Below are 26538 nucleotides of genomic sequence, written 5' to 3'. Positions count from 1 at the left end.
TTATAAGGAGAGGTTGAGTAGATTGGGCTCATGCTTATTAGAATTTAGAAGTTGGCCGTATTGAAACACACAAGATTCTTTGGGAGCTTGATGGAGTTGGTATGGAAAGGTTGTTTCTTCCTGTAGGACAGCCCAGGACCAGTGGGCATAATCTCAGTGTAAGGACTCATCTATTTAATACAGAAATGAGAAGGTTGTTTTTCTCTCAGAGATTGGCGAATCTGTGAAATTCTTTAGCACGGAGGGCAGTTGTGGCTGAGTCATTAAGTATGTTCAAAGCTGAGCTAGAGCTCATAACAAATCACTAAGGGAAGCAAGAGTTATGGGGCTGGGTGGGGGGGAGTGGGGGTGTATAAGGCAGGAGAGTAGAACTGAGTATTATCAGATCAGCCTTGTTCTCAGTGAGTCACAGAGTGAACTGGAAGGGCTGAATGTCCCATTTCTGTCCCTATGTCTTACGCTCTTATTGCAACTCTGTACTGGTTAGTGGTTTTCCTGCCTTTTAAAGATGTTTCCTGCCTTTTTCAATGATCAAAAGGGTGGTGACTCACTTTGTCTAGGGTTTTCCCAACTTCCATAAGTAAGACAGGAATGTAGCAACGAGAGTATGACATTCAACACCTCGATCCTGCTCCACCTTTTGAGATCATGGTTAATCATCAAATTCAACACCCTATTCCCATGTTAGCCCCATATCAATTGATGTTATTATTAGCCAGACATCCACTAATCTTTCTACACTTAATGACTATTCCTCCACAGCCCTCTGGAGCAGACAATTCCAAAATGTCGTCACTTTTTGAATGAAGATGTTCATCTTTATTTCAATCCTAAATGATTGTCTTTTATTCTGAGACTAGCTCCTGGCTCTAGACCTCTCGGCCAGGGGAAACATCTTTTCTGCATTTCCTCTACTGATCCCTTTAAGAATATTGTTATTTTTTATGACATTGCTTCTCATATTTTTAAGCTTCAGAGTACACAGATCCAATCCCCTAAATCTCGCCTCATAGCACAGAACCACCATTCCAAGAATCAGTTCAGTGAAACTGCCTTGCATTCCCTTTATAGCAAGTACATTGTTGCTTATGCAAGGGGACCAGAACTGTACACAATCTTCCAGATGTGGCCTCAACACTGTTCTACATTGACTGAAGCAAGACCTGTCTGCTCCTGTACTCAAATCCTCTTGTACGAAAGGTTAACATATTGTTTATCTAATGAATTTATTCCTACTCTCTGCATTCTGCCTGTTAATCAATCCTCAATCCATAAACATATATCATCTCTGATCTCATGTGCTTTAATTTTGTTTACTAATCTCCTATATAGTATTTCATCAAAAGTCTTCTGGAAATCCATATATACCTCATCTGCTTGTTGTCCCTCATAGACTCTTTGACACCATTCTCAGAGAAACTCTATATGGTTTTTAAATTTGATTACCTCTTCATAAATCAATGTTGACTCTGTCCAGTCAGTCAATTATTTTCTAAATATCAAGTCATCACTGCATTCATTATCTCGATAGCCATCTCTTTCAATACGTGAGGTGAAGAGGATTAAATCCCAGATGTTTTTCAACTCTTAACCATACCAAATTTTCAAATTCTACTTTTTTTTGCTGATATAATTTATTTCACTGCCACAGTCTGACATGACTCTTGGATCTAAATTATTTCATTGAGACTTCATGCATTGTCTTCTGTGAAGACAGACACAAAGTATGTATTTAGCTTCTCAGCCGTTTCTCTATTTCTTATTGTAAATTCTCCTGCCTCTGCCTGTAATGAACCCACAGTTGTCTTTGCTAATGTTTTCTTTACATAAATATAAAAGCTTTTACAATCTATTTTAAGGTTCCTGTTATCTTACATTGATATTCTATTGTCTCCTTCTTTATTAATTTCTTTGTCCTCATGCTTACAACTATTTTTCGGCAACTTTGAAAGTCTCCTCTTTTGAATCTAATAGTATTTTTAATTTCCTTGCTAGCCATGTCTCTTTTGCTTTTCTTGTTGTATATTTTTGCCTTAAAAAATGCATGTCTTTTTGAAAGCCAAGTATTGTTTTCTTTAAATACAATTCATTGCCAATCTATCAACAAATGTTTGATTTTTCTTTCTGATTCATCACGACCATTTCTTATCATACATTCATAACTATCCTTGTTGTGATTTAAGAACCTAGTTTCATATTAAGCTTCATCTTTTGAAATTTAATAGAATGTACAAACTCAGGAACAAGAGTAATCCAATCACCCCATTGACCTTACTCTGCCATTTTAGATCATAGCTGATCAACTCCTGCACTCTGTGCATCCTTTTAGTCTCCAGAAACTAGAAACTGCCTTCAATCTGCTCAATGATTGAGCTTTCACAGTTTCTCTGGGGTAGAGAATTGAAACAATTCATTGTCTTCTGATTAAAAATTCATCCTCATTTCATTCTTAAGTGATCTGCACCTTATCCTGATATTTTGTCCCTTGATTCCAGAGTCACCAGTCAGCAGGAACAGCTCATCAAAATCCACTCTATCAAACCTTGTCAGAATTTTGTAACTATCAACGAGATCCCTCTCATTCTTCAGAACTCCAGAAAATACAAATGCAGTTTCTTCAGTCTCCTCATAAGACCATCTGATTTATCTCTGCTGCACTCCCTCTATGACAAAAAATGACCTTCTTTAGATAAAGAGATCAAAACAGCGCACAATACTTCAGGTAAGGCCTCATAGCACTCTATTCAATTTGAGAAGGACGTTTTTACTTTGATGCTCAAATCGCCTTGGAATGAATGCCAACATACAGTTTCCCTTTCTAAATGATTGCTACACTTGCATACTACATTTAGTATCGCATGGACAAGGAGACTCAGGTCTTTCTGGACAACTGTGCTTCCCACCTTCTCCTGATTTAAAAATATTCTACCTTCCTGTTTTTTTTACCAAAGTGAATAACATAATTTGTATTTATACTCTATTCCATCTGCCATGTTCTAGTCCATTCACTGTCTAAGCTCTCTTGAAGCCTCCTTACAGCCTTCTCATTCCCATCTGGTTTGATTTCATCAACAAATTTGGAAATATTACAAGTATTCCCCATGTCTGAATCAGTTTAGTGGATTATGAACAGTTGCGGACCTGGCACTAACCTTTACAATTCCCTGTTAGTAACTGCCTGCCCTTCTAAGAACAATCTGTTTGTTCCTACTCTCTACTTTCTGTCTACTAATCAATTCTCAATCCAAGTATATTTCTTCCAATCCCATATGCTCTAATTTTATTAAGTAACCTCTTGTGTGACCCCCACCCTATCAAAAGCCTTCTGAAAATCCACAGCCACCGGCTCTTCTTCATCTTATGTGCAAGTAAAATCTTCAAGAAAACTCCAACATGTTTGTCAACCATGATTTCACTTCCATAAATCCATGTTGACAGTTTTCACATTTGGTGTTCTTTTCTAAATGTTCAGTTACCACACCCCTTATAATAGATTTTAACAGTTTCCTTACTACAACTATCAAGTTAAATGTATAGTTCTCCATGCTCCCTCTTCCTCCCTTCCCAATGGGGTTACATTTGTTCTGTAGGCCTCTCCTATGAGGACATCATTTGAATCCTTTGCAGTATATTTCTTCTGCCAGTTCTTCCTGCAGTAAGTGACGAACAAAATACTCTTTACTTCAGCGGGGCTGTAACCAAGTTGCCTGAATACAGAACATAGTTTGAAAAATCTCAAAACACACAATAAAATACGATTTCATCTATTCCCCAACACCACTACTTTACAGTGATCAAACTCAAGAGAGGCTGTTCTTCCACGTAAATCCTTCAGATTTGACTTAACTGTTCCCTTCAGTTAATCTGCACACCAGAGTCCTCTTGTGGTCCGTGTAAGGAGAATAACCACAACACTGACTAAAAATTTATCCATCTCAGACTTGAATATATTTAACAATGCAACCTCAACAGCCTTCTGTGCCAAAAGTTCCACAGCTTCATTACCCTCTGAGAAAAGATTCTTCCTCAACACTGCCTTAAATGCAATCTGGTGCTAGACTCTCCCACAAGAACGAACAACTTCTGCACATCCATCCTGTCAAGCCCTATAAGATGCTGTGCTCTGAAGAAGGGTCACTGGACCCGAAATTTTAACTCTGCCTTTTCTCCACAGGTGCTCTCAGACTTGCTGAGCTTTTCCAGCAATTTCTTTTTTTGTTTCTGATGTCCAGCATCTGTAGTTCTCTGATTTCTTTCCCCTAAGAATCCTGAATATTTCAATAAGGTCTCCTCTCATTCTTCCCACCCCAATAGTACAAAGCTAAACTATGCAACCTCTCCTCAAAAGACGGTCCTGCCCAACCTGGAATCAGCTGAATGAACCATCTCTGAGCTGCGTTCAATTCCAATATGTCTTTCCTTAGATAAGGGACCAAACCTGTTCACTGTATTCTAGTTGTGACCTGACTAGTGCCTTGTATAGTTTCAGCAAGACTTCCCAATTTTTATGCTCCATTCCTTGTGCAATAAAGGCCAACATTTCATTTGCCTTCCCTATTATAGAACATAGAACATAGAACAATACAGCACAGAACAGGCCCTTCGGACCACAATGTTGCACCGACCTGTGAACTAATCTAAGCCCATCACCCTACACTATCCTGCCATCATTCATATGCTTATCCATGGACTGCATTGTTAACTACATTGGCAGACAGGGCATTCCACACCCTTCCCACTCTCTGAGTAAAGATGCCTCTGTCATCTGTCTTAAATCTATCACCCCTCAACTTGCAGCTATGCCCCTTCATACAAGCTGATATCATCATCCTAGGAAAATAAGACTCTCACTGTCCACCCTATCTAATCCTCTGACCATCTTGTACGTTGCTATTAAGGCCCCTCTTAGCCTTCTTCTCTCCAATGAGAATAGACCCAAGTCTCTCAGCCTTTCCTCATAAGACCTTCACTTCAGACCAGGCAACTCCTGGTAAATCTCCTCTGCACCTTCTCCAATGTTTCCACATCCTTCCTGTAATGGGGCGACCAGAACTGCACACAATATTCCAAGTGAGGCTGCACTTGCATCTTGAACAGTTGCAGCGAGACATCATGGCTCCGGAACTCAATCCCTCTACCAATAAACTCTAACACACCATATGCCTTCTTAAGAGCACTATCAACCTGGGTGGCAACTTCAGGGATCTGTGTATATGAACACCAAGAACTCTCTGCACATCCACACAACCAAGAATCTTTCCATCGTCCTGTTAGTCTTCCAAAAGTGAATCACCTCATAATTATCTGCATTGAACTCCATTTGCCACCTTTCAGCCCAGTTCTCCAGTTTATCCAAGTCCCCTTGCAACCTGCAACATTCTTCCTCATTGTCACCACCCCACCGACTTTAGTGTTATCACTTAATAACCCATTCACCCATGCCTGCATTCAAGTCATTTCTAAAACTTAACAAGTGATACAATTTCATTAGTAAACCATGGTTCCCTTACCTTATCACCTCCTCCCTGCCTGACAGGGACATACCTATCAAGGACATGCAATATCTGTTCCTTAAACCACCTCCTCATTTTGATTGTCCCCATTGCCTGCATTTTGCTATCCGATTCTATGCCTCCTAAGTCTTGCCTAATCGCATTATAATTGCCCTTGCCCCATTTATATCTCTTGCCCTGTGGCATGTACCTATCCATTTTTATCGCTAAACTAAATGTAACCAAACTTTGGTCACTCTCTCCAAAGTTCTCACTTAATCAAACTTGGTTTATTACCAAGTACCAGATCCAGTGTGGCTTCCCCTCTTGTTGGTCCTTTGATGTATTGCGTTGGAAACCCTCCTGCACACACTGGACAAAAACTGATCCATCCAACATACTAGAGTTACAGTATTTCCAGCAAATGTTGGGGAAGTTAAAGTCACCCATAATGACCACCCTGTTCCTTTCACTCCTGCCCAGAATCGATTTGCCAATCCTCTCCTCCTCATCCCTGGAACTTTGCAATGGCCTATAAAAAAACTCCCAGCAGTGTGCCCTCTCCTTCCCTGTTTCTAATTTCGGCCTATGCCACCTCAGTAGACAAATCCTTGTCAAATGTTCTTTCAGCCACCTTTATACCGTCCTTGACTAACAAAGCCACACTTCCCCCTTTTTTACCACCTTCCCTGATCTTAATGAAAGATCTAAACCATGGAACCTCCAACACCCATTCCTGACCTTGCTCTATCCATGTCTCAGAAATGGCCACAACATCAAAGTCCCAGGTACCTATCCATGCTGCAAGCTCACCTACTTTATTCCGGACACTCCTGGCGTTGAAGTAGACACACTTCAACCCAGCTTGCTGTCTGCCAGCACAGCCTGTGACCATGAAATCCTGTCCATGTCCTCCCTACTCTCATCCACCTGGGCACTAGAACTACAGCACAAGTTCCCACCCCGCTGCTGAGCTAGTTTAAACTCACCCAAATAACATTAGCAAATTTCCCACCCAGGATATTAGTACCCCTCTGGTTCAAGTGAAGACTGTCCTGTTTGTGGAGGTTCCACCTTCCCCAGAATGAGCCCCAATTATCCATAAACCTGAAACTCCTGCACCATCCCTGTAGCCACGTGTTCAGCTGATATCTCTCCCTATTCCTCGCCTCGCTATCATGTGGCATAGGTAACAAACCAGAGATAACAACTCTGTCTGTCCTAGCTCTCAGCTTCCACCCTAGCTCCCTGAAATCCTGCCTTACATCTCTATCCCTCTTTCTACCTGTGTTGGTGGTACTTATGTGGAGTACGACTTGGAGCTGGTCACCCTCTCCCTTCAGGACCCCAAAGACATGATCCGAGACATCACGGACCCTGGCACCTGGAAGGCAACACACCAACCATGAGTCTCTTTCACTCCCAACAAACCTTCTATCTGACCCTCTCACTATTGAGTCCCCAATGACTAATTATTTACTGAATTTGTTTGCTAGCTCTTTTGAGATTCATACATGAGGAACCTCTGCTCTACAGTTCTCTGCAATCAGTCTCTATTTAAATAATATTAATTTCTTTTATCCTTCCAGCCAAAGTGCATAACCTCACATTTCCCTATATTATGTTCCATCTACCATGTTTTTGACCAGTCCCTTAACCTGTCTATATCTGTTTGTAGACTCTGTATTATCCTCACCCCTTGTCTTCCAAACTAATTTTGTGTTATAGGCAACTTGGAAACAGTACTTTCATTTACCCCATCAAATCATTACCATATATTGCCAATAATTGTGGCCCTAGCACTGACTGATCCCTGGGGCATTCCACTAGTTACAGTTTGCCATTATGACCATGCCCCCTTTAACCGAAATCTCTGTCTTCTATAAACTAGGCTTATCCTCTGTTAATGTTAATGTATTATTCCCAACATGGGCTTGTATCTCAATTTTCATAAACAAGTACATCATCAAATGTCATAGAGTTGTAGAGTCATAGAGATGTACAGCATGGAAACAGACCCTTCGGTCCAACTTGCCCATGCTGACCAGATATCCCAACCTAATGTAGTCCCATTTGCCAGCACTTGGCCCATATCTCTTTAAACCCTTCCTATTCATATACCCATCCAGATGCCTTTTAAATGTTATAATTGTACCAGCCTTCATCACTTTCTCTAGCAGCTCATTCCACACACGTACCACCCTCTGCGTGAAAAAATTGCCCCTTAGGTCTCTTTTATATCTTTCCCCTCTCACCCTAAACCTATGCCCTCCAGTTCTAGACTCCCCCACCCCAGGAAAAGTCGTTGTCTATTTACCATATCCATGCCCGTCATGATTTTGTAAACCTCAATCAGGTCACCCGTCAGCCTCCAACGCTCCAGGGAAAACAGCCCCAGCCTGTACAGCCTCCCCCTGTAGCTCAGATCCTCCAACCCTGGCAACATCTTTGTAAATCTTCTCTGAACCCTTTCAAGTTTCACAGCATCCTTCTGATTGGAAGGAGACCAGAATTCTACGCAATATTCGAAAAGTGGCCTAACCAATGTACTGTACAGCCGCAACATGACCTCCCAACTCCTGCTTTGACCAATAAAGGAAAGCCTACCAAACGCCTCCTTCACTTTCCTATCTACCTGTGACTCCACTTTCAAGGAGCTATGAACCTGCACTCCAAGGTCTCTTTGTTCAGCAACACTCCCTAGGACCTTACCATTAAGTGTGCAAGTCTTGCTCTGATTTGCTTTCCCAAAATGCAGCACCTCGTATTTATCTAAATTAAACTCCATCTGCCACTTCTCAGCCCATTGGCCCATCTGATCAAGGCCCTATGAGATTCTGAGGTAACCTTCTTCACTGTCCACCACACCTGCAATTTTGGTATCATCTGCAAATTTACTAACTATACCTCCTATGTTCACATCCAAATATATTTATATAAATGGCGAAAACAGCAGACCCAGCACTGATCTTTGTGGCACACCACTGGTTACACCATTGAAAAACAACCCTCCATCACCACCCTCTGTCTTCTACCTTTGAGACAGTTCTGTATCCAAATGGCTAGTTCTCCCTGTATTCTATGAGATCTAACCTTGCTAATCAGTCTCCTATGAGGAACTTTGTCGAACGCCGTACTAAAGTCCATATAGATCACATCCACCACTCTGCCCTTATCAGTCCTCTTTGTTATTACTTCAAAAAACGCAATCAAGTTTAAAAATCACACAACACCAGGTTATAGTCCAACAGGTTTAATTGGAAGCACATTAGCTTTCAGAGTGTCGCTCTTTCATCAGGTGGTAGTGAAGGATGAAGGAGCAACGCTCCGAAAGCTAGTGTGCTTCCAATTAAACCTGTTGGACTATAACCTGGTGTTGTGTGATTTTAAACTTTGTACACCCCAGTCCAACACCGGCATCTCCAAATCAATCAAGTTTGTGAGACATGATTTCCCACGAGCTGAAAAATGTGTTGCTGGAAAAGCGCAGCAGGTCAGGCAGCATCCAAGGAGCAGGAGAATCGACGTTTCGGGCATAAGCCCTTCTTCCCATGCTCAAGGCCATGTTGACTATCCCTACTCAGTTCTTGCCTTTTCAAATACATGTACACCCTGTCCCTCAGGATTCCTTCCAACAACTTGCCCACCACAGATGTCAGGCTCACTGGTCTATAGTTCCCTGGCTTTTCCTTACCAAATTTCTTAAACAGTGGCACCACATTAGGCAACCTCCGGTCTTCCAGCACCTCACCTGTGAATATTGAATCTTCTGAAAATCCAAATATTTTTCATCTATTGGTTATCTTTCATCTATTCTGTTTGTTAGCTCCTCTGATAATTCTTGTAAATTTGTTCAGCATGATTTCCCCTTCATGAAGTCATGCTGACTCTGATTGATCATGTTGTGTATTTCTAAATGCTCCACTATTACATGCCTTATAACCGGCTCTAATGTTTTCCCAATGGCAGATATTAAACTAACTGGCCTTCAGTTAGCTGATTTTTTTTTGTCTACTCTCCTTTTGAATAAGAATGTCACTTTGGCAAATTTTGAATCCTTTGGGACTTCTCAGGGTTTTGGAAGATTATTAATAGTTGAGTTCAGTGTCTCTGTTGCTACTTCCTTTAAATTCCTAGGGTGCAAACGTTAGATCCATTAGATTCCACTGTACTTTTCCTTCAGTGATGGTTATTAAATTAAATCTCAGTGTTTTGGCTTAGTTTGAGTTTAGTCTCGAATTTTGGTGTTTTTTTTCAGTGAGATCTAGAGAATTTTCTTAGTATCTCTTACAAATGCACCACAATAATTACTTACATACTCTTTGGGCATCTCTCAACCCCTGATTGTGGCTCATCGCTTTATTGTGCTTCACCTGTGCAAAGCACAGCACAACAAGGGTCATGGAGCCTCTGCTGAGACCAGTCCAAACATAGAGCTGCATCTTCAACAGCCCCATCATCTGCTCCACCATGCTTCTGGCTGGAGCAGCATTAAACCTGTATTCCAAATCAGTCATGGGATTGCACAATGGTGTCACAGTGGGTAACCCCTGATCCCCAGAAATCAGCTTTGTAAGGTATCCAAACCCTTAGAAGTACCAGGTGCACCTGGACAGTGTTCCAGAGTCATGGCAGCTGCCAGAATAGTGGGCGTACACCTCCAAGAAGTGACAATGGTGATCAGAGAATCCCTGCAGTATGGAAGCAGGCCATTTAACCCATCAAGTCCAAATTGATCCACTAAGACCCACTCCCCACCCTGCATTTCCCATGGCCAATCCACCTTACTTGCACATCTTTGGACTGTGGAGGGAAACCGCAGCACCGGGAGGAAGGTCACCCAAGAATGTGGAGAATGTGCCAACTCCACATGCACAATTGCCTGAGATGATCATAGATTGTCTGAAAATGGAGTCAATGGAACCCTTTATGCTAGCTTCCAGTCTTTTCTCATTTTCCCTCTTTGCTTCTCTTATCTTAAATTTCTATCTCCTTTTTCATCCAAGGAACTGCAGTACCTTTCCCTTTTAAGGGAACACATTTTGAATCTGCCTTAACCGTCTCCATGAAGATATTCTCCCGTTCAGCTATGGCCTTTCCTGCCAATGTTTACTTCAGTCTATTTGGTCCAACTTCATTTTTGCCCAGTTGAAGTTGACTCTCCCTCAGTTGATTGTTCTTATTCTGCATCACCCATTATTCCTTTCCCTTGGGATCCTAAACCTTATGATACAATGATGCCTGTCTCCCAAAACTGAAACTTCATCTATTTCACCTCATTTCCAGGAACCAGGTCTAGCAATGCTTCATTTCTTGTTGGACTAAACACATACTGCTGAGAACATTTTTCTGAACACAATCTAAGAATTTTACTTCTCTCTGCTACTAATATGACCACTATTCCTGTTTACATTCAGAAAATCCATGTCCCCATTGTAACTGTTCTACAATGCTTGCACACCTCTATAATTTCATTGCAGATTTGTTGCTCTATATCCTTCACATTAGCTGGTCTTGGAATGTAAACTGGTAGGTTTCGATTATAATTTGTCAATGTTATTTGGTGAGTTCAAAGCTGTGTTTCAATTAGTAACAATTGGGTTTTTCTGTGAGTCTGAAGTTAATAGCTAACTTAGAAGCATTTCTGTAGCCATGGTGATTTATTTTATAAACAGAGCTTGAAGCCTGACTGTAGAGTGAATGGATTTCTGCACTAATGGACTTTATTGCTCAAACAGTTTGTGGGTATGCCACCACCATCACAGACTTTATCTGCAAGTGTGTGGAGGACTGCATACCGAGGAAGTCAATCCGGGTGTTCCCCAACAGGAAACTCTGGATGAATCAGGACATACAGAACCTGCTAAAAACCAGGCGTGAGGCCTTCAGATCAGGAGACCCACTCAAATATAAGGAATCCAATATAAGGAAACCTTCACAGAGCCATTACGACAGCAAAGGACCAATACCGATCCAAACTAGAGACCCAGACAGACACCTGGCGTCAATGGCAAGGACTGAATGACATCACAGGTTCTAAAAAGAGACACTGCAAGATAGCAGATGATGACATATCCCTCCCAGATTGTCTCAACACCTTCTATGCTCTCTTTGAGTACACTTTCAGTGGAGAGGTAACACCTATTCTGTCAAGTCCTGATGAACCTATCCCAACAGTCGCTGCATCAAATGTCAGATCTGTTTTCCTTCGTGTAAATCCAAGGAAAGTGATGGGACCAGATGAAGTACCAGGCCATGCACTCAGAGCATGTGCAGATCAACTGGCTGAGGTCTTCTAGGATATCTTCAACCTCTCCTTGCAGCAGGCCACTGTCCCAGCCTGTTTCAAGAGGGCCAACATCATCCCCCATGCAGCATGTCTCAATGACTACTGCCCAGTGGCCGTAACTTTGGTGGTCACGAAGTGCTTTGAAAGGCTGGTCATGGCATTAATCAACTCCAGCCTCCCCACTACTCTTGACCCACTCCAATTTGCCTATCGGACCAATAGATCCACGTCAGATGCCATATCACTTGCCTTTTACTTCTCCCTAGAACATCTTGACACCAAGAACAGCTATGTAAGAATCCTTCAACACTATTATCCTCTCGACACTGATTACCAAACTTAAGTGGTCTCGGACTCTGCCCCACTCTCTGCAACTGGATCAGTTTCTTGACTCACAGGCCACAATCAGTGAAGATTGGGGACAATATTTCATCCTCACTAATACTCAACACTGGAGCCCCGCAGGGGTGCGTACTCAGCTCCCTACTGTACTCACTGTATACCCATGACTGTCGCCAAATACCAGACTAATGGCATTTACAAGTTCGCTGGTGACACCACCACAGTCGGTCAAATCTCAGATGGCGACGATGGGAGGTGGAAGACCTGGAAAAATAGTGCTCTGAGAACAACCTAGCTCTCAATACTGGCAAAACCAAGGAATTATTGACTTTCAGCAGGATGTTACTCATGCCCCCCTACACATTAACAGCACAAAGGTGGAATGAGATGAGAGTGTCAAGCTCCGGGGAGTGGTTATCCACAACAAGCTTTCTTGGTCTCTTCATGTGGACGCACTGGTTACACAGGCCCAACATCTCTTCTTCCTCAGGCAGCTGAGGAAATTTGGCATGACAGCGAATACCCTTGCCAACTTTTATAGGTGTGCCATCAAGGGCATTCTGTCTGGATGTATCACTACCTGGTATGTACCATTCAAGATTGGAGACGGTTATGACAAAGTTTTCACTGTGCCTCGATACATGCAGCAATAAATTCAATTTAATTCAATTCAATGTTCTGACCTAGCTTGGTAAATAGTGGGCCTCAGAAATTTGCTTATTAGTTCTGAAACCTGGACTATTTTAAGCTTAAGGGAAAAACACATAACCAAAAGAGTTCGCGTTTCACTTTTGACATTGGGTAATGTCAGTCCTGGGATGGCTTTATACAGCAGCACTTCTGAGAAGGGAAAAATACATTTAGTGAAATCCACCTTGGAGTGAAACGTTGGTAATTACTCCAACCAGAAATATTGGGATTAAAAACAAGAAATGGTTATTTAAGCTGAGTAAACTGAAGCTCAGGTGAATGATAGCTCAAGGGAAAAAAAACAACCACAGTTCCAATCTAAAAGTTGAAGTCACAAATGGCTTACACCTATCAAGTTGTTTAGATACTGGGATTGTGGTGTGACTATTATATGAGTTCTATTTCTGGGAACTGTACCAAGAATGGAGTTTTGGGTTCTGTACAAAAGCTGTTTTGTTTCTCTTTAATTTATAGAAGAGCGTTTTAGGATTTTACACTTACTGAGCATTTTAAAAGTTAGAATTTGTATTATAAGTAGATGGTTTAGATTATTCTACTTTATCCTTGTTCTTTTGTAATAAACTTCCATTCTGTTATTGAAACAAAGTTTGTAACATTGTGTGTTTATGTTCAAGCAAGCCACCATTTTGTAAAAACCAAAACAAATAAAATTATGATCAAGTCATAATCCTGAATAGGAAATGAGTTGCTCAGTAATAACAACAACTGGGGTCAAAGCAGTCGTCTGTAAACTACACTGAACGATGTAATTGCACCCTCTTGTTCCTCTGTTCTAATCAGCATGATGAGATTCTTCAGCCTTCCATTGCATTGCTTTCCTTAACCAATATCGACACCCTCCTTTTCTTCATTTTCTATCTTTCCTGAAAATCCTGCAACCAGGAATACTTAGCATTCAGGATTGGCCTTTCTTCAGTTTCCAGTCTCTGTTATTGTCATGGTAGCATAATTCCAGTGGCATTCTGCACCTATAATTTCCCAACCTATACTCCATGTATTTCTGTACATGCAGTGTAAACCCGATTTAGAAAGTCTTCATTTCCCTTATTCTGACTCCAGAGAACTTACACTTCTCCAGTCTAGAGCTGTCTGATTCTCTCAGTATTTTGTGTACCCTGGTATTACTTTCTAGTATTCTCCCCTCATTCAGAAATTCCTGTTGAGTTAGTTAAACTGTCCCAACAGTAGAAAAATGTCCATAAGAAACTCAGTCTCAGCTCTGATGAGACGTAACTTATCTGACTTGTGCAGGAGCTATCTTCCCCAAAGCTAGTCCCACTGCCCCAGGAATCTGCTTGTTAACTTTCTACTTTGCTCACTAAGTTCTGACAGGAGCACTACATTCCCCATTCCTAACCATGTTGTCAATACCAAATTGGATCACAAGCTCTAGCTGATCAGCCTCCCCAGAGAGAAAGTCCTGCAGCTGCTCTATGACATCCTTGATCCTGGTACAGAAAAGCAGCATACATCCTGCAGTCACAAACACATCAGCAAAATGACCTGCAAGTGCCCCTAATTAGTGAAACCCTTATCACTATAGTTCTGCCATCTTCATGATTTTGTAGATCTCAATGAGGTCCCCCCTCAATCTCCTTTTTTCTAATGAAAACAATCCTAACCTACTCAACCTCTCTTCTTGGCGAGCACCTTCCATACCAGGCAACATCCTCGTAAACCTTCTCTGCACCCTCTCCAAAGCGTCCACATCCCTTTGGTAATGTGGCGATCCTGTCCGATGAAGGCAAGCATACCATATGCCTTCTTGACCACTTTATCCACTTGTGCAGCCACCTTCAGGGTACAATGGACCTGAGCTCCCAGATCTCTCTGCCCATCAACTTTTCCCAAGACTCTTCTGTTTAGAGTATAGTTCGCTCTAGGATTAGACCTCCCAAAATGCATCACCTCACATTTGCCTGGATTGAACTCCATCTGCCACTTCCCAACCCAACTCTCCAGTCTATCTATATTCTCCTGTATTCTTTGACAGTCCCCTATGCTTTCTGCTGCTCCACCAATCTTCGTGTCATCTGCAAACTTACTGATCACACGAACAATGCCCTCTTCCAGATCATTTATGTATATGACAAACAACAGTGGCCCTAACACTGACCCCTGTGGAACACCACTGGTCACCTTTCTCCATTTTGAAAAACTCCCTTCAACTAGTACTCTCTGTCTCCTGTTGCTCAACCAATTCTTTATCCACCTAGCTAGAACATCCTGCACACCATGTGACTTCACTTTCTCCATTAGTTTACCATGGAGAATCTTATTAAATGCCTTATACTAAAGTCCATGTATATGACATCTACAGCCCTTCCTTCATCTATCAACTTGGTCACTTCCTCAAAGAACTCTATTAAGTTGGTATGGCACGATCTCCCCCACACAAAGCTATGTTGCCTATCACTGATAAGCCCATTCTTTTCCAAATATAAATAGATTTTATCCCTCCCTACCTTCTCCAGCAACTTTCCCGCCACTGATGTCAGGCTCCCTGGTCTGTAGTGACCTGGGATATCCTTATTACCTTTCTTGCACAGGGGGATCACATTAGCAACCCTCCAGTCCTCTGGCACTTCACCTGTGCTTAAGGATGCGACAAAGGTATCTGTCAGGGCCCCAGCTATTTCCTCTCTCACTTACCTCAACAACCATCCAGTCCGGGGGATTTGTCCACTGCAATATCCTTTAGCCTACCCAACACATCTTCCCTCCTTATGTCAACGTGATCCAGAATAAACAAGCTTCTATCTCTAATCTCAACATTCATCATGTCTCTCTCCTCACTGAACACTGATGCAAAGTAATCATTGAGAATCTCACCCATTTTCTCAGGTTTGACACACAACCTTCCTTCCTTATCCTTTAGTGAACCAACCCTTTCTCTCGTTACTCTCTTGCTTCTGATATATGAATAAAAGGCCTTGGGATTCTCGTTAATTTCACTCGCTAAAGTTATGTCATGACCCATTTTAGCCCACTTGATTTGTTGTTTAAGGTTGGTCCTACTCTCTTGATATTCCTCCAAGGCCTGATCTGTTCTTAGCTGCCTGGACCTTATGTATGCTTCCCTTTTCCCCTTGGCTAGTCGCACGATTTCTCCTGTCATTCATGGTTCACGAATCTTGCCTTTCCTAACCCTTGTTTTCAAAGAGACATGCTTATCCTGCACTATCTTCAACCTATCTTTGAAAGCCTACCACATATCAAATGTGGACTTCCCTTCAAATAGCTGCTCCTAATCCACATTTCCCAGCTCCTGCTGAATTTTGGTATAATTGGCCTTGGCCTAGTTTAGTACTCTTCCCTTAGGACCATCAGTATCCATTATAAGCCCACCGACTCCCACAGTTACCTTGACTCCCCATCCTCACACTCTGCTTCCTGCAAGGATTCCATTCCACCTTCCCAGTTCCTCCATTTCTGTCGGATCTGTTTTGATGTTACCACATTCAAGCCAGCTATCTCTGACATGATCTTCTTTTTCCTCAACCAAGGATTCCTCCCCATCTGTAGCTGATCTATCTCTAGTAAGTATGGTCTCAACCCTTCCATTCCTTTCCAGAACATTTTTTCTGTTCTGCTAGCCCTTAATTTCCATATTCTCTGCAATGGATTCAATGGATCATTGTCTACCATCTCCATCATCAGCAGGATCCCTCTACTAAACTTGTTTTCCCTTCCCCTCCATTCCTGCAGGGATCCTTCCCTCCATGACATCATAATATATTCCTTTATCATTTTAACCACTTCCTTACTCCCCCATGGCACCTTCCTTTAAAATTGCCCATTCACCCCCTCCCTCCTCACTGTCCAAGGCCTCAAACACACCTCTCAGCTGAAGCAGCATTTTACTTCTATTTCTTTCAATCTAGTCTATTGTATTTGCTGCTCACAGTCTCCTTTATATTGGTGAGACCCAACATAAACTGAGTGACTGCTTTGTGAAACACCTCCCCTCTGTCCTTAGGAATGACCCTGACCTCCCAGTCACGTGCCATTTCAATAAACCCACCCTTCTCACACACTAACATTTCTTCCCAGAGCTTGTTGCAACCTTCCAATGAAGCACAATGCAAGGTCAAGGAGTAACACTTCATTTTCCACTTAGGCACTTAACAGTCTTAAGGCTGAATTCCATAAGTTCAGAAACTGACCACATTGTGTCTATTCTCCATGTTGCTTATATTCTCTCCCCCACCCCCTGCACAACTGTATGTTTGTGTCTTATTTACTTTGTTCTTAGTTAAGAGGATCAAATTTCTCCAGTGGACATGTAAATAGTGGCTTCAGGGGCCCCCAACCAGTGACAGACCGATGACAGATGATTAGGAAGTCAACTATCACTGTGTGGGGACTCACTGTGCACTTCTGCCTGCAGGAGAAAAGGGGGAGAAAATGAAAGAATGCAAAAATGGTGGAGGGGTATCAGAAATCCATTGCCTTCTGACTGCAGGGAAGGAAGCAGTGCCTCTCCTAGAGAGAATGGCAGCTGGGCTGCAGGAGGTGGAAAACGAAGAGAATAAGAAATTGACGAGGCCTTGAGTTTAATATCCACCACGGGGCAGGCAGGAACTGCATGTCAGGCAAGGAGTGTGAAGAACTGAGCCTGAATTATTTTGTAACAAAAACAGAAATTGCTGCAGGAATTCAGCAGGTCTGGCAGCACAAAATCAAAAAGTCAGAGATGTACAGCATGGAAACAGACTCTTCAGTCCACCTTGTTCATGATGATCAAATATCCTAAATAAACCTAGTCCCATTTCCCAGCATTGGGCCCATTACCTTTTAAACCCTTCCTATTCGTATACCCATTCAGATGCCTTTTAAAATGTTGTGATTGTACCAGCCTCCACAACCTCCTTGGCAGCTCATTCCAAACACGCACCACTCTCTATGTGAGAAGTTGCCCCATAAGTCCCTTTTAAATCTTTCTCCCCTCATCTTACATTTATGTCCTCTAGCTTTGGGCTATTGCGCCCTGGGGAAATTATCTCACCCTATCCATGCCCCCCTCATGATTTTATAAATTTCTATAAGGTCACCCCCTCATCCTGTGATGCACCAGGGAAAATCGCCCCAGCCTATTCAGCTTCCCCCTATAGCTCATCTGTGGACAGAAATCAAAGTTAACAATTTGGGCCCAGAAGCATCACCAGACCTGAAACGTTAACTCTGCTTTCTCTCCACAGATGCTGCCAGAAGAACTGAGGTCTCTGCAGCAAAGGGGTGATACAGTGATGCATAGATTAGCATTGCTGTCTCCCTGTGCCAGGGACACAAGTTCAACTCCAGCCTTGTCTGTGTGGAGTTTGCATATTCGCCCTGTGCTTGTGTGGATTTCCTTCAGGGGTTCCAGTTTTGTCCCACAGTCCAAAGATCTGCAGGTTAAGTGCACTGGCAATGTTAACGTGCCCCATAGTGTCTAGGGATGTGCAGGCTAGGTGGATTAGCCATGGGGAATACAGGGAAAATGGTGGGGGTGGGATGGGATGCTCTTCATTGGGTTGGTGCAGGTCCAATGGGCCAAATGGCCTCTTTCCGTACCGAAGGGACTCTATTAATAATGTTGCTCTATGAATTTCTGTTCATGTTTCAGACTTCCAGCATTTGCACTCTTTGTTTTATTTTAGCCTGAATTGTTTATGTTCTCTCATGCCGGCTTTATTCTGCATTGACTGGGATCTGGCAGTCTCACCACTGAAGACGATCCACAATCACATCATCCATCTTCACCCCACACCAGTACAGATACTCTCATGTCAGTGGATTGGGATCATTCCTAGATTCAGTCTCACAAGCTAGTGAGAACCTCACAAATGAGCAGGAGCAGCTGATAGAGACTCTTGAGAGCTGAGGCCTGTGACTCAACGAACTGTGGGAGACTAGCGCCTTGCTGAACCACAGATCAATTGCAGATCTATGGAGATGCAGGATCAAGCAGGAGAATATTTGGCAGAGCTAGAAGAGGCCTGGCATAGCCATGGACAAATGATGAAAGAGCCTGTTCAGACAATGAGTGCTACCATGTCTGCAGCATGTGGGCACGTCCTCTAGAGAGAGGTTGATGACCCTGATGGGAAGCCAGCTACATCAAACCATCCTGTATGTTCAGGGCTGCATGCCTTAAGTTTGACAATGCAACGGTGAGCAGGTGAGGATGGATTGAGGAACCTGGGCTCCCTACAAGGCGCCTTTCCAAATCCAGAGACAGGTGCCATTGCAGAGAAGGAGGAGCAGCTAGTGGCTGCCACATCTGAGGACTTTTTTCAAGATGATGTGCAGATAGATAGACATGACTCAGCATCATTGTCAGTGAGTCGAGTGTGTGGTACTGGAAAAGCACAGCAGGTCGGGCAGCATCCGAGGAGCAGGAAAATTGACGTTTCAGGCAAAAGCCCTTCAATGATCCTGTCGTGGAGGGCTTAAAAACTGATATATCCAAACCAGTTCATTAAGGGTTAACCATTAACTATGAACATGACAATGAGTAATTGAAACAAAATGGAAAAAGACATAAAAATAGGCCTGGCGTAAAAAGCAGCCTGTTTTGGCTGGGAGGTAACGGTTTATGCCGTATTGTCTGTGGGAACCATTCTTTTATGGAGTTATCATGGAGCCACCTAGAGATGTTTTCCACTTGTTTTCTGCACAACGGGCTGTCTGGAAAAGTGCTGAAAGTACAACGAAATGGTGATACAGCATGTAACCTGAGTAGTATCAATACCAGGGACTTTGTCCCACTGGTGGACCAGGTTTGTGAGACCAGTGATGTGGAATCTGAGATAGACCTCGAGGTGCCAGCCGTCCAAAGCCCCCGGCATGAAGTCAAGGCAGTGAGACTCATTTTTTGTATGTTCCTTCTTTTGTGTCACCCTGCCACCCCCACCCCACCCCACCCCTTCCCGGCTCTTGCTTCTGACATACACAGCTCATCCTGCTGTGTGGCCTGTTCTGCACCTTCTCCTCATTGTCTTTTTCAGATTAGGGATGAGCCATTCCCTAGATCTCTGGATGCCTTGTCAGCTCTGCTACGTAATGCAAAGCTTGGCAGTTGATTGATTCAGGAAAGCCTCACTGCAGCACTGAATCTCTGGAATGGGCTGAGTAACAGATTCTCATCTTCAGCAGGTCTGGTCAGTCATTGCCTGGGTCAACCATGGCAGGAATTGTTATATTCCTTGGCTGAAATGCCAGGGATTCTTAGTGATGTCATTAGCCTTGTCTTGATTGGATAATTCTTATCCACTGAAGGCATATATGGGCTGAAGCTGTTGCATGCTTAATTTGTGAGGGGCCATTAAATTCCATAAATGAAACATAAATAACTTCTTAATAAGCTCTGCTGCTTTCAACTGCTTCCATGCAGCATCGCAGCTTTACCGCCTCCCCCGGTGTAGGCATATTGTGGCCCAGAATTTCCAGGATAACGTTTTCACAATATGCCTCCCTTGTGATTCTAACATCTCTCCGTCACTGCTTCATTTCCTATTCCATCAGTCTCTATTAAACCCTGTCCTATATGGTTGACTCTTAATGCTTGCAGAGTGACTGGATATGTGCAAGATCACTTGCTGCATCTGAAGGACAAATTAAAAAGTAATTTTCCAAAGCAGCAATCAAAGGAGAACACAGTACTATTTTTATGCAAATATAACTGCAGCAGTGAGCCTAAGCTTCTCTGGAGCTTTTTCCGTTTCTGCCAGAAGTGTGTTAAAAATGGAGAGCTAACAAGAGTGATGGTGTCTGTACTTTTATTAAGTGTAATACTTTCACATTTGTTCCGAGCACAGAAACATCCATATTCTAAAACACCACTTCAACACAGGACTGTTTCCATAAAGTTTTACATTTATTTCTATTCCAAGCATCAGGACTCGTTTACAAATCTATACTTATTAAGGCATAAGTTAATAAGAAACATAAATTTCACTAACAGCATATGAGTAATTCAAAATACAGTTGACTTGAAAATTGATATTTTAACAATATATCTGGATCATTATGTACAGAGAGAGAGCCACATGCAACTTATTGCAATTGGATTAAATACATATAATTCCTTGGTTGAAAAATAGCTAAAGAAGTACACATTCTTAAATGAATAATGCCAACTTATTACTTTTGGCTGTGTAGTCAATAATTGTATATATCAAAAATAAGTTTCTCCATGTGTAATGTCTCAAAATTATTTTGGAGCAATGTGTTAACAATCTTGCATGATGTTTCAGTTAGAAAACTTTAAAGATTGCTGTTTTGAGTAAAGAATATTTTCAACAATAATCCAAGTATTTTAGAAAATATCTGCTATTAATTGAAAACTAGCATCTAAGCAATGTTAGCACAGTAAACTCTGGCTCTATCAGTCAGTGTCACTTGTAAATACTTACGAATACAAAGTAAAATTTGGCCACATGCATCATTAGGAACATAACTATTTGGTAAAAATGCAAAATTCCTTACGGTTAATTGCTCTCCATATTATTCCTTTAACTGACACCGTATGAATTCTGCCTGAAGAAAAGGTTGCTACTGGAAAGAATATGAACTTGTTTTTTTCAGCACTTGCAGCTTTACTTTAGTTAAGATCAATTTTCATTAATACTTATCTTCCCTTCAGCATTTGGTTCTATGAGAACTTGCTTGACTGTTGCAATGTCTGTGGAGAGAATCGAATCAGGTTAGAGGAGCTTCATTGCACTTAAATACCAACAAATGGGAGTTGGGGGGGGGGGAATGCGGTTTGGGGTGGGCATTTAAAACATAAAGGCAGAGTGTTTTAGGTTGGATATAATGCAAAAATAGAAATAAAACAGTCTGAGATCAGTCCCCAACCAATCTTGTCCACTTCCAGTTTCAACAGAGGCAGAGCAAAGGGTCGGTAGCTAATCACTTCTCGAAGGCAAGTTGTATAATTAGATAAAATAATGAGACTGCATGCCTCAGGTTATATCTTACTTCTGACACTCCCTCTGATGCCAGGATCAATGTTCTTCACCTCCATTCAGGATTATTAATCTCCCCTAAATTCTTGACTGAAATCCACCAAGATTGGACCCCTCTCATATCCCTAGATTATCATTAAGTTCCCTACCTTCTCTTGAACTGAGGCTTCATCAAGAGTGTTCCGTGCCTAGAAGGAACCTGGCAACTTGGTCCCTTCTCCTCGACCCATAACCCCACCCATTTCTGTAAAAGTCTGGGAGAACCTACCTGCCATTGACTGGCTTACCCTGCAGCCATTTGAAGATTGTTGGACCTTTAATTGGGGTGAAATAGATTTTGCACCACCCTTGAAAAAGAAATCCCATCTCAGAGAGCATCCCACCAATCAAATCGCCAACTGCTGTCTTGTCTCAGCAGCACAACTAGAAGGAGTGGTCACTGCTGGTGGAATGTGTGCAATCTCTGATGAAGGTGAGTCATGGAACATGGCCAAAGATAGATCTGGGGCCTCATCAGGGCCAAGTAGCCTTGTCAGGATCTTTGAGGGGCCAGGATCGTTGGTGCAGGGGGAGAGGGAGGGGAGAATGTTGGGGAGGGTGGGTGGTGTTCAAAAGCTGCTCAGCATGGAGGCAGCTCCCTGGCATAGCTATCATGCCTTAAGCGTCCTATTTCCAGTCTCGCCTACTACTGGTAGTACCTCAGTGAAGGCAGGAGGCTATACATGCTATTAATTGCTCAGCGGATGTCTGAAGCCTTCCTTGGTCTGGGAAGATAACCTGCAGGAGCAGGTAGGTAACATATACATCACCGATGGATGGGAATATGAAATTCTATCTCTCAGCCGTCAAGCAAACTGAGCTTTGCCTACTTTGCTTTATCAAGAGAATGAATTCCATTCAACTGTATCACTTTTGCCATGCTACCCACACATAATTATGGGAGCTTTGACATCCACTTGTTTTGAAGTAATACCATGCTTGTTAAATATATCCCTGCATATGCACACTGGCAGTTTGTACATCTTCTGTGGTACATCTGTGACTTAGTTCATAATGGCTACTAGTATTTTACAGACCAGTTTGTGGAATTGAAATCATGCCTTTCAGATATGACTCCCAACACTTGTCATGCAACATATTAGATCACTAGTTCAAAATATAGCCAACATGGTCTCTCTAAATAAAAGGCAATAGCATTGACAGAATCCACATAATTTATATATTAATTGCAACCATAGCAGCAGCATGTAAGTAGTCTTTAACATGTTAGTGTTGTATTTTAATTTATCAAAAGCAACTTATATTATACAGCATTTTTAATGCAATGAACTATCAACTTCAGGACTGAATGAAAAAGACCAGCGCAATCAGATCAGTAACCTGCTCCATAAGACCATAAAATATAGGAGCAGAATTAGGCCATTGAGCCTGTTGTGTCTGCACCGTCATTTGATCATGGCTGATATGTTTCTCAACCCCATTCTCTGCCTTCACCCTGTAACCCTTGATCCCTTACTAATCAAGAATCTATCTCTGTCTTAAATACACTCAATGGTTTGGCTTCCTCAGCCTTATGTGGCAATGAATTCCACAGACACGTCACTCTGGCTGAAGAAGTTCCTCCTCATCTCAAGTTTTAAAGGTTTGTCCCTTCAGCCTGAGGCTGTGCCCCAGTCTCTCCTTGTGGAAACATCTTCTCCGCATCCACTTCATCCAGGCCTCTCAGTATTCTGTGAGTGCACATCCTTCCTTGGATATGGGGCCGAAACCTGATCACAATATTCCAAATGAGGTCTGACCACACCAAAAGCCGGGCAGTATACTTCTACTTTTGTATTCTAGTCCTCATGAAATGGATTCCAGAATTGCATTTCCTAACTGCCAAATGAACCTGCATGTTAACCTTAAGAGAATCCTGAACGAGGACTGCCAAGTCTCTTATGTTTCAGATGTCTGAAGCCTTTGCCCATTTGGAAAATTGTCTATGCATCTATTTTTTCTTACCAAAGTGCATGATTTCACATGTTTCCACATTATATTCCATCTGCCATTATTTTGCCCATTCCTTCTGCAACCTCCCCTCCATCTCAACACTACCTGCCCCTCCATCTATCTTTGCGTCATCTGCAAACCTAGCAACAATACCCTCAGTTCCTTCATCCAGATTGTTAATCATGAACACCTATGGTCTCAAAACTGACCTATATGGAATTCAACTAGTCACTGTCTGTCATCCTGAAAAAGACCCCTTTATTCCTACACTTTGCCTTCTGCCAGTCAGTTGATCCTCTATCGATGCCAGTACCCTGCCCCTAACACCATGGGCTCTTATTTAACAGCCTCCTGTGTGGCACACTTCTTTCTGGAAATCCAAATAGATATCATCTACTGGTTCTCTTTAGTCTACCTTGCTTGTTATCACCTCAAAGAATTCTAACAGATTTGTCAGCAAAGACACCCCTTAATGAAGCCATGCTGACTCAGCCCTGTTTTAACCATGTACTTTCAAGTTCTCCGTAATCTCATTCTTAATAATGAACTTTAAAATCTTACTAATGACTGAAGTCAGGCTAACCAGCCTATTATTTCCTGTGTTCTCCTTCCCTTTCTTCTCAAACACGGGTGTTATACTAGCCATTTTCCAGGTCTCTGGGATCCTCCAGGACTCCAGGGATTCCTGAAGGATCAGTACCAATAATGATAAAATATTAGGGAATCAACGATTGAAAGCCATCATTTTAAATCTCCATCTTGCAATAAAAATCTATCTTACTGGTTTAAAATGGAAATCACAGTGATCATGAGCCTGAAATAAGGAATGTGAGACTCTTGGCATAACTTTGTAATTCTGCTTTCCAAGACAAAGCAAATAAATAAAATACTGAGAAGTGTTTAGCTTTATTTGCTTTAACGCAAGAAGATGAAGAAACAGTTTAAGTCAATAGCTTTGTTTTTGATCTATGAGAATAAGAATGAAGTGTACTAATCATCTAATTTTAATTATGGGAGCTTAATTAGAGGTGGAAACATTATATTGTGAGAAATGAAAAAAATACAAAAATGTTATGCATATAAGGGCTATTAAATATGCTGTCTTTTTGTTAAAAATCAGAGATCTCTCATTAGTCCATCCAGGGATATCTTGGTTGATACTCTGGACTATAAACTATTAATCTCTTGCCGGCTTAATTGAAATAAAGTAAGTTTTAATTTTGAATTTTTTGTGTGGTCCGAGACTTTTTTTTGAGTCAACTTTTTGGTGCTGTGAAATTTTAGAAATGCAATCCTGTTCAAACTAAATTTTGGTAAAATGTTCTAAAATCTGAGAAAACTGATGAAGATGTGGGGGTGAAGTTGAACAATATTTGGGTATTGAATGAGATGCGGGGATTCCTGCCCTTGTAAGTACTATTGTAGACCTATAATCAGTGATGCTAGCATAATAAAAATCTCTCCAGGCTAGTCTTTAAAAAAAACTCTCCCTTCTCTGGAAAGAAAAGGTATTATGCTGCTGTGGAATTAAGATGTATGCATTTCAACCAGCATACATATTTTTGGGGAGTGATTACTTCTTTACTCTTTCAGATTGGTTCACGTGCAAATATAACATTTACTCAGAATATTTAATGGAGGTGATTATGGTAGCCAAAGAAGCAGTCATTTACATTTTATTGGTAATATTTATACAATAGAATTGCTGAAACGGACAGATTGACATTATAATTCTAATCATAATTTGTTTAGTCACTCAGTAATTGGAGATAAAATTTATGCTGTAAATGACATTTTATTCATTTTTGAGTTTGTCCGATTTTTGTTAATGTAAAAATAGGCATGATAAATCAATTATTGATTAGATTCCCTACAGTGTAGAAACAGGCCATTTATCCCAACAAGCCCACACTGACCCTCCAGAGAGTAACCCACCCAGACCTATTCCCCTACCCTATATTTACTCCTGACTAATGCACCTGACACTATGGGCAATTTAGCATGGCTAGTTCACCTGATCTACACATCTTTGGACTATGGAAGGAAACCCATGCAGACACAGGGATAATGTACAAACTCCTTAAAAGTCGCCCGAAGCTAGAATCAAACTTGGGTCCCTGGTGCTGTAAGGCAGCGGTGTTAATCACTGAGCCACCTTGCCACCCTAAGCCATAAACATTAGATATCTCTAAAGTAATCGAATTGATAGGTTTGTGCTCACAGACATGAGGGTTAAATTAGAGTGCCAGCAGTATAAATGAGACCTACAGCATTTCAGAATGCTTTAAATTGCTTTTAGTTTTTCTTTGAAGGCAGTGGAAAAGGGAATTGTGGATGTGGTATAAGGTTTATTTCTAATTAACAGTAAAATGTCTCAGCCACTTGTGCAGGTTCCATCTCTCAATTAGAGATTATGGTTATATTAGTCATATTTCTTTTAAACCTTTTGTTTTAGTCCAGATTTACAAATCAGAATTAATTGGCATAGTTGATTGGTTTTTATACCTTTATGCATTGTCAGTGAATTGTGTTATTGCCTCATGGTTACTTTGCAGCATGGCTGTAATGATTAATGTTCATCTAGACCATGCCTTAAAACAAATTGAGCAGAATGAGAGAAGAAACGTTAAGGGAGAGTGGAACTTGCTATGTTCCTTATGCAAAGAACAAGCAACAGGTTGAATAACCTTTTGTGCTGTAGCCATTTTGATTTTGTGTTATATAAGTATAAAATATCTAATTGTTGGAGTTTTTTTCA

The 26538-nt window shown here is 41.7% G+C and overlaps 1 protein-coding gene across 1 annotated transcript in view; it reads right to left on the bottom strand.

The window, feature by feature from the left end:
• Window positions 1-20676: 20676 nt before the first annotated feature.
• Window positions 20677-26538, bottom strand: part of ttc29 (tetratricopeptide repeat domain 29) — a 480386-nt gene continuing 474524 nt past the window's right edge. The window contains exon 11 of the mRNA XM_072568671.1: window positions 20677-21502. Within this exon, the coding sequence (XP_072424772.1) occupies window positions 21432-21502 (71 nt within the window). The 3' untranslated portion in view covers window positions 20677-21431. The remainder of the gene's footprint in view (window positions 21503-26538) is intronic.

This window comes from Chiloscyllium punctatum, chromosome 1, assembly GCF_047496795.1.
Source record: "Chiloscyllium punctatum isolate Juve2018m chromosome 1, sChiPun1.3, whole genome shotgun sequence".
NCBI lineage: Eukaryota > Metazoa > Chordata > Chondrichthyes > Orectolobiformes > Hemiscylliidae > Chiloscyllium > Chiloscyllium punctatum.
Note: the sequence above shows the minus strand (reverse complement) of the source record. Positions and strands in the feature narration are given on the sequence as shown.